This window comes from Hemitrygon akajei, unplaced genomic scaffold (assembly GCF_048418815.1).
Source record: "Hemitrygon akajei unplaced genomic scaffold, sHemAka1.3 Scf000093, whole genome shotgun sequence".
NCBI classification, from domain to species: Eukaryota; Metazoa; Chordata; class Chondrichthyes; order Myliobatiformes; family Dasyatidae; genus Hemitrygon; species Hemitrygon akajei.
The window spans coordinates 575,356-590,927 of NW_027331979.1; the positions used below are offsets into that span (position 1 = coordinate 575,356).

General features: G+C 43.0%; 1 protein-coding gene across 1 annotated transcript in view; it reads left to right on the plus strand.

The window, feature by feature from the left end:
• Positions 1 to 1,596: 1,596 nt before the first annotated feature.
• The window catches only part of LOC140722926 (uncharacterized), a 36,638-nt gene continuing 22,662 nt past the window's right edge, over positions 1,597 to 15,572 (plus strand). Inside the window, exons 1-7 of the mRNA XM_073037557.1 lie at positions 1,597 to 1,721; positions 2,243 to 2,292; positions 8,484 to 8,628; positions 9,557 to 9,633; positions 10,838 to 11,017; positions 14,870 to 15,008; positions 15,326 to 15,402. Coding sequence (XP_072893658.1) covers positions 2,244 to 2,292; positions 8,484 to 8,628; positions 9,557 to 9,633; positions 10,838 to 11,017; positions 14,870 to 15,008; positions 15,326 to 15,402 — 667 coding nt within the window. The 5' untranslated portion in view covers positions 1,597 to 1,721; position 2,243. The remainder of the gene's footprint in view (positions 1,722 to 2,242; positions 2,293 to 8,483; positions 8,629 to 9,556; positions 9,634 to 10,837; positions 11,018 to 14,869; positions 15,009 to 15,325; positions 15,403 to 15,572) is intronic.

Consider the following 15,572-nt stretch of genomic DNA (forward strand, 5'->3'; position numbering starts at 1 on the left):
AAGGCAGGTCATATTTAACTGAATGTACTGGGTTTCTTGAGTAGGTTACCAAGAGGCTGATGAAGGAAAGGTGATGGATGTTTTTATGTGGACTTTCACAAGACTTTTTGCAACTTCCCACATTGGGAGGTTGGTCAGGAGGTTAATTTGCTTGATATTCCTGATGACGTAGTTCATTAGATTCGACATTGTATCAGTGGAGTGGCCAGCGAGTGGTAGTGCGCTGGTTGTCTCCAACTAGAAGCCTGTGGCTAGTGGTGTCCACAGGGGTTAGTGCTGAGTCTGTTGTTTGTCATCTGTAACAACAATCCGGTTGACAATGTGGTAAACTGGATCAGCAACATTGCCAATGATGTCAAGATTGTGGGTTTAATGGACAACAATAAAGGCTATCAGTGCTTGCAGAAGATCTGGAGCATCTGAGAGAATGAACTGAAAGGGGCAGGTAGAATTCATTGCAGATTAGGGTGAGATGTTGCAATTTGGGAGGACAAACCAGGATAAGATTGGTAGGGCTCTGAGGTGTATGAGCCAAGGAACCTGGAAATACAGATTTATATGCTTGAAAGCAGTGTCACAGGCAGATACATTTCAAAAGAGAGCTTTAGGTATAATGGCCCTCATATATCAGGGCATTGAGTATAAGACGTGATGTTATGTTAAGGTCAAAATATGTCAATTAAATTGAAAGAGCTGAGAGAAAGTTTACAAGGATCTGAATTACAAGGAAAGTTTGAATACATTAGGAATTTATTTACAGCTGTGTTTAGTCAGAACGATGACATGTTTAAGAGGAACCTGAGTGGAGAATTCACTCGGGTGGTGTCAGTGGAATGAGCTGCCAACAGAAGTGGTAGATGCAACTTCTATTGTAACGTTTCGGAAAAGCTTGGGTAGCTGGATAAGATAGTGACCATGGATGAGAGACGTATGGTATGGGTGAAGGTAGATGGGACTAGAGAGAACAGGCTGGCATGGGCTGAAGTTGTTGTTTCTGTGCTGTAGTGCTCCATGACTCTCTGACCAACACTGCCTGCCCCCCAATACACTAAAGGTCCACCTGCCAGTTGCCTTCCTAACTACGTTTGGCTCTTCCTGCAGTCTGAGATAAACACCCAATGGTTGACCAGTGTGACTACACTCTTACTTCTGTATAAAAGTCTTTGCATTTTTCGTAAAACTCTCTCTGAATCCTTTCTCAGTTATAGGCCCTGAACATGGTCCACTCCGTGGTATTGAACCATTTCCAACCTGACTGGAGGTTTATCCTGCGTCTACTCCCACTAATGTGTTAATCCATTACAGATGATCTATCCAGTTGCACAACTTCCACTCCACAATTCTGCCTATTTTAAACCTGACAATTGTTATCCTGTGACTATTTCGTCTCCAGCAGCTATGTGCAATCCTGTTCTTCAGCTCAATACTGACCCATCACTGAACCTATGGTTGTTAGGGGAAACGGACTGACAGGGAACAATAGGCTCTTCATTGCAGAGGCTCAGGATAGATGATGTTTGTTTTATTTTGCATAATTTTTCCAAACATACTGTTGCAAAGCTGCTGCACTGCCCAGCTCAGATTTCATTGCTTCGAGAAGCCGATGCGGAAAGTAGTCGACCTGTCGCTGAGCCTGACACCGCTCGTAGCAGAGACTGAGGAGGTTGTAGGTGGTCCCATCTCCCTCCAGTTACACACCCACATCTCATCCGGATTCACATGTGAGTAGACATCCCCAAACCTGCTAGAACTTGAAATTTGTCTTGTGCTCTGTTTGCATATGTGTGTGTTGCACAGGGACAGTGTGTGGGGATGGGGGAAGCGAGAGAGTGTAAATAAATTAATGCTGATGGACCTCCTCTGTCTCATCCATCTGTAAGGTTTCAGAAAACAATTCCTCACCTTTGTTTAGTGCCTCAATGAGGGAGATCTTGACTGTGTCCGTGGGTTCCCAGTGAGGGAGATCTCACCTCCATCTGTGGCATCTCAGTGAGGGAGCAAAGGAGATGAAACCTCTTACTGTGGGGTCTCGGTGAAAGAGATCTCACCTTTATCATGGGGTCTCAATGAAGGAGAAAAGGAGATCCACCTCTGCCTGTGGGGTTTCAGTGATGGAGGGATATATCTATCCTACTACAGATGGAAAACCATTTTGATCCTCAGTTCCCTCCCCTATTTACACTTTGTCCTCAGCCCCAGTGTGTCATTTCTCACTGAGTTAATTCCAATCTTTCATTTCCAGAATGTTACCGGCTGAGCTGATCATTGTGCTGTTGATCCTGGGTTCTCTGGGTGAGTAATGTGTTGTAGGGACAGACTGCGTGCTGTGTACAGTAAGAGGAAGTGGATGTTATTTATTATTTCTGTAGCTGAGCCTGTATTTAATGGGGGAAAAGTACTGAAGGACATGAGGAACATTATGAATCCAATTTGACTTTGGAACATATGGCATTAAAGTCGGTGATCAGAAACATCCAGATACCCGGTTTGATAAATAAACATTATGGAGTGGAGGGAGATGGGGAGGCAGAGATCTTTCAGCAGAGAATTTCAGTCTTGAAGACAGAGGAGAAAGCATGGGTGGCAATGCAGTGATTACACTCTGAGAGGCTGGGACTGGGGGAGTTTTAAGAGGCTAGAGGAGGTTACATTGGGAGGAAGTGGTGAGGCTATGTTGGGATGTGAAAGTAAAGTTGGATTGTACATTATGTAACCAGATTAGTGGACACGGATGGTTGGTGAAGGAGCCTTGGTACAATTTCAGGCATCAGAGTTTGTGAAGAGCAGAGAGAAGAGTGGGAGTTAGCAGAAGGTGTGAATGAGAGATGGACTGATGCAGAGGCGTAGCTGGGTGACGTTACAGAGCCGATTGTCACGGTAGGGAGAGGTGTGAATGGACCCTCTGACTGAGAGAGAAACCTCCGGAACGGAGGTGCCCGTGCTCCTTGGCACGGCTTGAGGAAGGACCAAAGGCAGTTCCAGTGACCCAGTTCAAACCTGATCTTCATGGAGCTTGCATGTTCTCCCTATGACCATGTGGACTCCAAACGGTTCTCTTGTTTCCCTCTCATGCCAGATGCCGTCAGGTTTGGGTCAGAGTGAGACAATATCTGTGGAGAGGATTAAAGAACTGATGTTTCAGTTCAGGTCTCTTTATCAGGACTGCAGGTTTGATTGGTTAAATGGCCACTGCAAATGATCCTTTGACTGGTGGTGAGTTAGATCCTGGAGGGAGTTGTTGGGTACATCTGGATGATAAAAAGTGAATCGGGTTGGACTGGGGTAAGTTGGTGTGTGATGCCCACTGTTCACCCGGTGAGCAGAAGTGCCACTTTCTGTGCAGGATATCCTGTATAAGAGCTGGGGCTTGATTGGTGAGATTCAGACAGGACCTTTGCTGTTAGTCTGGGGGTATCCCTGCCCAGGTCGCCTTCAACCTGACGCATGAACATTGACTTCTCCTTCAAGTATTTTATTCCCCCCCTTTCCTCTTCTTCTATTCCCATCTGGCCTGTTAATTCTTTTCATAACCTGCCTATCACCACCCCCTGCTGCCCCTCCTTCACTTTTTCTCATGATCCATTCTCCTTTCCTGTCAGATTCCTTCTACTCCAGCCCATTCCTTTTTCCACCAACATGGCTTGACCTATCATCTTCTGTCTAGTCCTTACTTCCTTCCTTTCCCCCCAGCCCCACCTTTTCTATTCTGGCTTCTTCCCCCTTCCTTTCCAGTCCCGAGTAGGGGTCTCAGTTCTAATTGTTGACGGTTTACTCATTTCCATCGATCCTGCCTGACCTGCTGTGTTCACCTAGAATTATGTGTGTGTTGCTCTTGCAATCAGTGTCACTTTATACACCCACCATCCAGTTTATTGGGTATTGAACTATTTTTTGTTTGTTTTTTTCATGATTCTTTGTAAACTCCAGAGACTGATGTGCATAAAATTCCCAGCAGTTTCTGAGATACTCAAACTACCCCCTCTGGCACCAACAATTCTACAATCAAAGTCACTTAGAACACATATCTTCCCATTCTGATGTTTGGTCTAAACAACAAATGAGCCTCTTGAATATGTCTGCATGCTTTTATGTATTGAGTTGATGCTACATTATTGGCTAATTAAATATTTGAATTAACGAGTTAGTGTTCAGGTATACCTAATAAAGTGACCACTGAGTTTATCCCCAATAACTTGGCCAACGCGGCAGTCTGAATTCCATTGATTCAACACTCTCTGGCTAAAGAAATTCCTACATATCTCTATTCTAAAGAGCTGTCCTTGTACTTAGAGGCTACGCCTTCTGATCCAACACTCTCCCACTGTGGACATGTCTCTGTTTCCAGTCTATCAAAGCCGTTCATTATATGACAGGGCAGGTAATGGGACTTATCGATGGGCACGTGGATGGTAGAAGCATGGAGGGTTGTGTCAACTTGCTCAGGATCATCCTGAATCCGTGTCCAGAATTGCTCCATCTCCTGTTGGTTTTATTATGTACGATTCAAGAATGGTCTCTTCTGTGGGTTCCAAGAGCTCTACTGATTCTGTATCCTTCCTGTGGTCCTAACCCAATTACTGACAGGATAATTGAAACACCCAGTCTTCACGCTGCTCATAAAGTTGCCAAAGCATTTATTCTTTGATCTTCCACTGATGTTGAGCAGCCTGTTGTGCACCTCACAAAGTGTATGTCCATTTAAACTTTCCCAATTTAACCAGCATAGCCTTAAATGCAAAATACTCCATGTATTTAGTAAATATGTCTCTAACTCTTTGTATTTCATCTGAAATTTGGAATTGAGAATGTTTGGTGGTTTCTTCTCCCAACACAAAGGCTTGACACTATCATAAGCGTGCCAGAAAACTTGGTCTCATATTGTTCATCATATTTCTTTCCCTGATCACGTCCACTACAAATTGAACAATTGAGACAAGGCACTAAGATGTTTTCTTTCTCTCTGCTGCACTGCTTGTTGATGCTGCCTTCCCCACTCATATCTCTGCCTTTGGCTGATTCCTCTGTACTCCCATACCCCTGCATCTTCTTGAAAGCTCTGAGCTACAGTTCGGAAACTTCAGAACGTAGATTTGGGCTGATTTGTGGAACAGTACTGACTTAATTGTACAGGGATATTCAACATGCTGCAGGAAAATTAGAAAACATAATGTATTGTCGACTAAATTAATTCAAAAAAGAAACACATTGATTTTAGACTCGTCATCATTTCTGCAGTTCAGAAATTAATCACTTTTTTTTCCAGCATTTCTAATTCAGTTATTCAGTACACTCAGCTTACGTAAAGGATTTACATGATGATATTTGAATGAAGTGATTTCATACTGAAACCTGAGTTCCGTGAGGGTTTCTAACCTCTTCTTTTTATTCTGGCATTTACCGTTTTATTGTGTATATGACATCATCAGTTTTGTTTCTAACTTTTAAGTATCAATGTAAGCTTCTCTCTGACAGACTGAGCTGCCTGCTTCAGGGAGTTAGTTGGGGGTTTGAATGTTCTATAGGAGTAAAAGACATTGGAGCACAATTAGGTCAGTCAGCCAGTCTAGGCTTCTTTGCTACGCCATCATGGCTGATTTATTACCACTCTCAACTCCATACTCCTGCCTTCTCCCGATAACCTTTGACTCCCTGACTAACCAAGAACCCATCAACCTCCACTTTAAATATGGGTCTCCTCAATCATCTATGGAAATTAATTCCACAGATGCACCACCCTCTGGCTAAAGCAATCCCTCCTCATTTCTGCTCTAAATGAATGCTGTTCTTTTCTGAGTTTGTCTCTCATGGTCCGAGACTCACTCACAAAAGGAAACATCCTCTCCATATCCATGCTATCTAGGGCTTTCAATATTCAAGAGGTTTCAATGAGATCCTAGCACATTTCTCGAAATTCCACCTGGAAAAGCCCAGAGTCATAAAATTCTCCATAGATTTAAACCTTTCATTCCCAGAATATCTCCTGGGGAAACTCTGCTGGACCTTTTCTTAAAAAAGCCCAAGAGAGCTCACAATATTCCAAGATTGGCGTAACCTCCATATGACATCCTTGCTCGTATATTCTAGCCCTCTAAAAAAGAATGGTAACAGTCCATTTACCTTCCTTTCCACTGACTCAGCATGCAAGGTAACCATTAGGGAATGCTGCACAAGGACAAGTAAGTTCCTTTGCAACTCTCATTAAAAAAAAATCTACCCGTTTATAAAATTGACTATGCCTTTATTTCTTCTACCAAATTGCATGATCATGCACTTCCCGACATTATTCTATCTGTCACTTCTTTACCCATTCCTCCAATGTGTCTAAGTCTTCCTACAGACTCCCTGCTTCCCAACATTACCTGTCCTCCACATACCTTCTATTCTCTGAAAACTTAGTCACAAAGCCATCAGATCCATCATCCAAATCATGGCCACATAATGTAAAAAAGTAATTGTCCCAAAACTGACCCTTATGGAAAAATCATCAGCAGCCAATCAAAAAAAAAGCCCCCTTTATTCATTTTTTTTGCCTGCTTCAAGTCAGCCTATATTCTATCCAAGTTAATATCTTTCCTGTAATGCCATGGCCCCTTATCTTGTTAAGCAGCTTCACGTATGGCAGCCTGTCAAAAGCCTCTGATAAGTCAAGTAAACAACATCCACCAACTCTCCTTTGTCTATCCTGTCTGCTATTTCCTCAGAGAAGTCCGTCAGAGTTGTCTGGCAAGATCTCCCCAGAACTAGACCATACTGACTTTGGCCTACTTTATCACATGCATCCAACATCTTCCCAACCACTGAAGTCAGACTAAATGACCTTTGATTTCCTTTGTTTAGACTCCTCCACTTCTTAAAGAGTAGGTAGACATTTACAATTTTGCATTGCTTCAGAATCTCGTAAGGTGCAAAAAATCAATAGTAATTTCTCCACAGTCTCTCACTTGTCTCTTTCAGAACCCTGTGGCTTAATCATCTGGTCCATGTGACTAATGTACCTTCAGACCTTTCTGCTTCCCAAGCACCTTTTCCATAGTAACGGCAACTCTCTTCTGTCCCCTGATTCTCTCAAAGTTTTGATGCAAAATACTCACTGAGTTCATCCATAATTTCTTTTTACCTCTCTGGTGTTATTTTCCAGTGGTCCAAAATCCACTCTTACTTCTCTTTTACTCTTTATGTATCTGACAAACTCTTTTGGTATCCTCTTTGATATTGTTGTTAAGCTTACCTTCATATTTCATCTTTTCTGTCATTTATTTTTGTTGACTTCTGTTGATCTTTGAAAGCTTCCTAATCCGTGACCTTCCAACTAATGTTTACTCTATTATGTGCTCTCTCTTTTGCTTTAATGCTGTATTTAATTCCCCTTGTCACCCACGGTTCCCTCATTCTTCCTATAGAATACTTCCTCATCTTTGGGTTGTATCTATCCTGCACCTTCCAGAATTCCCCCCAGAAACACATGTTCCCTGAAAGGAAACATAGTTGTTTCCCTGTTCTTTTTCCTCCCACTTCACAAAAAACTTGTAGGAATGGAGTTGTGTGAAGGATAGCAAAGGCTGAATGAACAGTGGATATTACCATTAATTTTCTCTTCAGAGCACCTATATATTTAATCCTGTCTTTTGTAAATAAGGGCCCCAGATTTTCAAAAATGTTTCATATTTATCTCTTAAATTATAAGTAATTTTTTCTAATGGAATACAGCCATAGATTTCTTTTTTCCAACAATCTATACTTAAATATGTATCTGATTTCCAAGTAATTGCAATAGCCTTTTTGGCTACAGCCAGCGCAATTTTTATAAATTCTTTCTGATATTTATTAAGTTTGAGTTTCGGTTTTGTCCCTTCAATATCACCTAGTAAAAGTAATATTGGATTATGAGGAAGTTTTATTCCCGTAATTTGTTCCAATAAAAGTCTTAAATTTATCCAAAAAGGTTGAATTTTAGAACAAAACCATGTAGAATGTAAAAATGTACCAGTTTCTTGTTTACATCGGAAACACTGATCAGATAAACTTGGATTTAATTTATTTATTTTTTGTGGTGTAATATATAATTGATGTAAAAAGTTATATTGCACTAATCTTAACCGAACATTTATTGTATTTGTCATACTGTCAAGACACAGTCTTGACCAATTTGTTTCTTCAATTTTAATATTCAAAATACATATACTAAAGTATATAGTAAAGTATATAGTATATAGTATTTACTATATAGTAAATACATATACTAAAGTTATTAAGAACTCCATGGGGCATGTGGAGACCTTCCAACAACCAGGCACTCTTTCTTTCTTTCTTTTCTTTTTTTCTTTTTTTTATATAGGGAAGTTAGGGGGGAGGGACTAAGGGGAGGGGGGAAGGGTCACATACTTTTTTTTTCTACACTTGTAATCATTTAAAAATTCAATTAAATAAAATTTAAAAAAAACAGTGGATATTACATAAAACCCAGATATCATTCTGTTCCTCAGTTGCAGCCTCCACCACTGGTGATCCGTGTGAAAATCACACCATCCTGGATCAGCCCTGGAGGAACTCGAATTGCTCTGAAACTCGGTGCAGTGGTCAGTGGATGGATGACGGAAAACTTACGGAAGGATGGTACAGATTTAGCAGGTGAGGTTCAACAGTCTTGGGTTCCCAATTACATCCTAATGGGATGCTGTCAGTGAATTTTTCATCTTCCTCCTGGCTGTTTCTATATACTGTATTGTGAGCTAGCAATATAAATCGCCTTCTAAATTCCCTAGCTAAAGCCAGTGTATCCGTTGGCGGAGTAGAGATATCCAAGGAGGTGTAAGGCCGTCCTTCCCTCTGCTAGCCTGCAGGTCCCCCTTAGGCAAGGTGTCCCAACTGCTTAGACCTTACCCCCCCCCCCCCACCACCAATAATCTGGGACACATGAAGCTGGGGAGCAGGTATAATAGCAGTTGGTGCATATCCCAGGTCCTGTTTATGTGACCATTGATGGCAGCAGACAATCTCCGAAGAGTATGGATATAGCTGGAGTCACCATCTTGTAAAGACACTGCCCAGTAGACGGGAATGGCAAATCACTTCTGTGGAAAGTTTTACAAATAACAATCATAGAAAGATCTTGATCGGCCATGGTCATAATACACAGTATATAACAAAATAACATAATAACAAAATAAATGTAAATGAGTCAGTTGAATTTTGTAGGTTTTTTTTGGTTAGAGGTGGTGATGAATGGTGCTAAAAGGATCACTTTCCAAGGGTACAGTCTGAATCTGATGGGCTGAATGGTTTCCTTCTGCATTCAGTATGTATATGATTAGGGTAAAATGTGATAGAATGGGTCATGCAGAGAAGCGAGGGATGTCACTTCTTTGGGGTGCCAGGGTGGGGGTGAAGAGAAGAGGAAACTCCCTCACTCATCTTTGAGGAAATGGTTATTTGCACAAGAATTTGGAAGGGCCAAAGGACAAACTGAGTTTCCTGTGATCTGTCCAGAGCTGAACAGTGTGTGGATATAATAGACCACAGTTCCTGATCTGGTCTGACTCTCTGATCATTGTTTCAGTCATGGCAATGTGAAGATTCCCGAGACTACGGTTCCATTCTTTCACTGCTCTACATGGAGTCCAGGCTGGTTAAAAGGTAGGTTTACAAGAATTTACCACAGTGATTATTGAGTTTGGCAAGATTGACAACGTCAGTCTCTTATATTCCAGACAGCTATGTTGGCTGGAGTCAGGGCTTTAGCTGGCTGCAGTAGGGTAAGCAGCAGCGTTCACTGAGTGGTTTCCTCACAGTTACTCAGTCTCCACTCCAGTTGTGGATCTTAATGGAGTCCAGAAGAGGGGCAGGTTTGCAGGACTGTTCTTCACCCCTTTATAGATTGAATAGAGCACCACTTCACTGAAAGTTCTTCTTTGGTTAAAAATTACCTTTTGCCCTTCATGACGATTGCGTTTAAGCCAACAATGAAAGCCCTCCATTGCCCAGTTCCATCTCCAAATGGCCCAATTCCATTCCAGTATTTTATGGTCTTATGGACAGGGATTCACAACCTTTTTTATGCCATATACCCCTCTCATTAAGGCCATAGGAGCAGAATTATGCCATTCAGCTCATCGAGTCAGCCCTACCATTCAATCATGGCTGATCCTTTTACCCCTCCTCTGCTCCACTTCCCAGCCTTCTCCCGTAAAATCTGATGCCATGGCTAATCAAGAATCTCTCACGCTCCACCTTAAGTACATCCAATGACCTGGCCTACACAGCTGCCTGAGGAGGGGTCTGTGGACCTCAGGTTGGGAGTCTCTGTCCAAGGGCTTTACCAGCATGAAGTGACCTCAGGGTGCATGGATCATGGGGAGGGGAGTGTGAACTTTTGACTGAGAATGGAACGGTTCTTGGATTATGAACCACTGTGCTTTGGTAGGTACTGACATCATTCCTTTTTGTACCGTGGGATCAGGTTCATTTTACAGTGTTTGTAAACTTCCTTCCAGTTTTCTTCCCAATGTGGGAATGGGTTCATTTTACAGTATTTATAAACCACATTCCAGGTCCCCATCCTGACATGGGAGCAGGTCCATTTTACAGTGTTTATAAACCTCATTCCAGGTACCCATCCTGACATGGGAGCTGGTTCATTTCACAGTGGCTGTAAACCTCATTCCAGGCCCCCATCCTGATGTGGGAGTGGGTTCATTTCACAGTGTTTATAAACCTCATTCCAGATCCCCATCCTGACATGGGAGCGGGTTCATTTCACAGTGGCTGTAAACCTCATTCCAAATCCCCATCCTGATGTGGGAGTGGGTTCATTTCACAGTGTTTATAAACTTCATTCCAGATCCCCATCCTGATGTGGGAGCAGGCGAAGTGACCAGGACCATCTGTTTCAACTGGGTCCAAAATAACCCGCAGAGACACACTTGCACTAAGCAAATGGACATCACAATCAAAAACTGCACAGCTTACTTTGTGTATAAGCTGAAGCCAACACTGGGCTTATATAGTGTGTATTGTACAGGTATGTTTCTCTTCATATTGACTCTGTAGATCTGTGTGTCTGTGTGAAGCCCAGTGCATTTTTGGAGCATCCAAGTCTTTCGACAGCCAGAGTGGCCTGAATTTTCCAGTGTGCCATTAGTGATCAGCTCACTTACTTTTCCCTGACCTCCAGAATGAGGCAAATGCTGTGACTGAATTCAATGACTTGACCAATAAAAGCTCGCATTCCATAAGCCACCTTAACCACCTTATCGAGCTGTGTAGCTACTTTCAAGGAGTTACGAACCAAGATCCCAAGATCTATCTGCTCAGCACTTAAGCTGAGGACCTTGCCCTCAACAGTGTAGTGTTTCTTCCCTTTTTGTAAGTTTGTCCAAAAGTTTCAGGTATTGAAACTCTGTGAAAATTTAGCAGGGGTGTCAAACTCATTTTAGGTCACGGGCCTGATTGAGCAAAATGCAGCTTCATGCGGGCCGGATCAGTCGGACGTGTGGGAACGCAGCTTTCGTTGCCTCCGTTTTTTCAGCCTGCTCTCATGTGTCTCAGTCTCTGCTATAACTACAAAGTGTTTCACTTTACAAATTCCGTTTCATATGAAGAAGACTGCCGAATAAACACTAAAAGCCCTGAAAACCTGGTACCTGAATAAACTCAGCATTAGCCATATCATACACCATAGGCGCTTCACTTACTGGGGCCAGCTTTAATAGTAATTAGATATTATCTCACGGGCCAAGGATAATTCCACCGCGGGCCGGATTTGGCCCGCGGGCCTTGAGTTTGACATATATGATTTAGAGGAACCTGAGTTACAGCAGTTTTATTGAACTGCGTTTAACACAGTTGAAGCACACCAAACACTCCAGCAGAAAACATCAATGAAGGATGACTATGAAGAGGCTGGGAATTTGTCCTGATATCCATGTACGCTAGCAGCTAAGCTAGGAGAGGTTGGCCATTGCTTGCAGGGCTTCCCACATTGAAACACAAAACACGAATACAGGACTTGTTTTCTGGCTCTCAGAGTGACCACGCAGAATGGGAGCTGAAGCAGAGACTGTTCTTTGAGTTTACTGGACACCATAAGACAGTAAGATATAGGAGAACCAATAGTCCATTTGGCCGTTCGAGTCTGCTCTGCAATTTCATCATAGCTGATACGTTTCCCTCTCAGCTCCAATCTCCTGCTTTCATGCCCATAATCTATCATCTCCACCTTAAATATACCCAATGACTTGGCCTCCACACCCTACTGTGCCAATAAAATGCACCTATTCACTATTCTCTAGGCTAAAGAAATTCCTCCTCAACTCCGTTCTAAATGGACACATTGTATGTGTAGTTAGTTTATTTCTTACATCCAATGGACTAAACACCATTATGTTGCATCTTCAGTGCATTGTACTAGCTATAAAGAAGGGAAATGTGGGAGGATATTACCCAAACACTAACATTGTATATTTCAAACAAGAGAAAATCTGCAGATGCCAGAAATCCAAGGACCACACACAAAATGCTAGAGGAACTCAGTGGCCCAAACAGCATCTGTGGAAAAGAGTATAATTGACATTTCAGACTGACACCCTTTGGCAGGACTGGAGAAAAACAGATGAGTAGATTTAAAAAGTGGGTGGAGAGGAGAGATTATAGGTGATACCAGAAGGGGAGTGATGAAGGAAAGAGCTGGGAAATTTATAGATGTAATATTTACAGGGCTGGAGAAGTGGGAGTCTAATAGGAGAGAACGGAAGGCCATGGAAGAATGAAAAGGTGAGGAGCTTCAGAGGGAGGTGATGGGCATGCAAGTAGAGAGGGATGGGGAAAACATCAGCTTTTTTTTCCATAGATGCTGTCTGGCTTGCATAGTTCCTCCAGCATTTTGTGAGGACTGTATACCTAATTGTGTATACATGAATGTACAGTTAGATCAATCTCGGTCAGATATACAATCGGATCAATGTGTATTGATAAATCTGATGGCCTGGTGAAAAAAGCCTGTTGGTCCTGGCCTTAATGCAATGGCACTGTATGCCAAATGGCTATTCTGAGGCTGTGCCCACTGTCCTAGACTCCCCTACCACTGAACACATCCACTGAGACAGGGGCTATGGTGACATCACTGGCAATGTTTATCTCTGTTTATTTTGTTCTTCCAGGATTGATTTTTTTAAACTCTTATTCATGGGGTGGTAGATTGTCACGGTGCATTGGAACACTAATTGCGTTGACGAGTTTCAGACAATTGTTGCAGGGACACCAGCCTTTCGGTCCGTTAAGATTGTGCTGGCCCATTCTCATCAATGCTACGTTGTTTGCGGATTGCTCTCCCCACATGCATATCAGTCGACCATATACCGGGGCAATATATGGTGGCTAATTAATCTACATATTTTTTAAAAAAGCAACCGGTGAAATGTGGTTACAAGCAGAAGGTGGCAAATATCATTCACTGAGAGATGACCGGGTTTAAAATTGGTTAATTAACCTTCCCAAGGGGAAGGGAAGAAATGGAAGGTCTGAATGCTGAGGTGAAAGGGTGGTGATTGTGACAATCATGAGCGATTGGCAGCCTGGTAACAATGGATAGCACAGTACTTTACAGTACCTTTAACCCAAGTCCAATTCCCACTGTTGAGCAAGGCTCACCAGAATGGATCCAGGAATGAAGGGGTTAACATATGAGGAGCATTTGGCAGCTTTGGGCCTGTTGTCAATGGAATTTAGAAGACTGCAGGGGAATCTCAATAAAACCTGTGGAGTGTTGAAGGGACTTGATAGGGTGGATGTGGAGAGTATGTTTTCTCTGATGTGGGGTATGCAGACCTAGAGGACACAGCTCTAAATTGAGGGGTGACCTTTTAAGGAAGTTTTTTTTTAACCAGAGTGGTGAATCTGTCAAATGTTGTGCCACAGACTTCAGAATTTGATGGTTTCCTGATTGGCGAGGGTTTCAAAGGATATGGTGAGAGGGCAGGTGTGTGGGGTTGAATGGGCTCTGGTATCAGCCTTGATGCAAAGGTGGAATAGACTCAATGGGCTGAATGGCCTAGTTCTACTCCTATATATTATGTTGCCTGCAAGAGTTTGTACGTTCTCCCTGTGACAGCACAGGTTTCCTTCAGTGCTCCAGATTCCTCCCATGGTCCAAAGATGTACCAATAGGTCATTGTAAATTGTCCCACAGTCGCGATTGGTTTAAATTGAGAGATGCTGACCAATGCAGAACGAAGGGCTGAATAAAATCTGAGAATAGCAGAGAGACATTGGAATGGTGGCACTGAAAGGAGGAGAGACAGAGAAGAGTAGCAGAGTGATGGACAGGATTGAGGAGAGTTTGCAAGAGTGTGGCAGGGAGCAGAGGTGGGCAATGCTGTGTGAGAGGTAGAGCATGGATGGCACTTGTTACAGGGGAGAGGGCACTGGGGGAGAGTGTAGCTGGGGATGAGGATAGCACTGGGGAATGGTGGTTGGAAGAGGGGACATAGCCCTCAGGATTTTGATCAGCATCAGTATGCAGAATGCAGGCGACCATTTCATCAGAAATTGATGACAGCGTTTCCTGCATTACCACAACTCTGGGTGCAGTTGACTAACGTTCTCCAGTACACCCAGAGAGAATGGCTGAGGCTGCTTTTTCTGTTACCCATCGATTTATCACCGGTGTGAGTTTGTGGGTGGACTGGACCAAGTTCAATGGAGCCAAGGTATGGAATAAGGCAATGTTTCCACCATTCACTTGTGGAATTGTTCACTGATTGGAAAACAAGACTGTTGCTTGTCCTGTGGGGATGGTGGAAGTGGGCTGAGTGAATAAGATGCTGTGTGATATCAGGTGACCCTAAAAACTAATCATTGTCACCATGTCCCTCAGTTACAGACTCCACACTGGGCGATCCGTGTGTAAATTACAGCATCTTTGATCAGCCCTGGAGGAGAATGAGTTCTTCCAGCACGAGTGGACAATGTATGTCTGACAAAAATCTTGAACAAGGATGGTACAGATTCAGCAGGTAAGAGGGAATAATGCATTCAAACCCAGCATGAATGGAGACTGAAGGGTGTTGGAAGGGGAATTGTTAGAAGACCAGATTATCAGTTGGTTGTCACAAAGGGGCAGCAGGCAACTGTAGGGATAAGAGAGCTGAGACATTCTGCACAGTGAGTGAGTGACCTGGAGAGAGAAATGGAAAATAGGGATGGAGAATTAAAAAAGAAAATCAGATGGCATGGGGTTTGGTTGAATGCAGACAGGGTGAAAATATGGTTCAATTTTCAAAGTGAATACTGTGCCTCAATTTAGGAATCCATTTTCCAATTGTTATTTCAGTTCCGGCAGATGGAAAATTCCCGAGACAGCAGTTCCACAGTATTGTTGCTGCGGGAAGAGACAAGGCTGGTTGGAAGGTAGGCTCAGAGTTCACAACAGTAAGGCTTTGCCTTTGAGGAGGGTCAGAATGATGACCCAGGTCTCTGCACAAGCCCCAAAGCATGGACACTGGTCTCCACGTCCCTGAAAGATGCCTTCCACAGTCACTCAAACCATACACTGGCTCTGAATCCAAATGCAGTCGGGC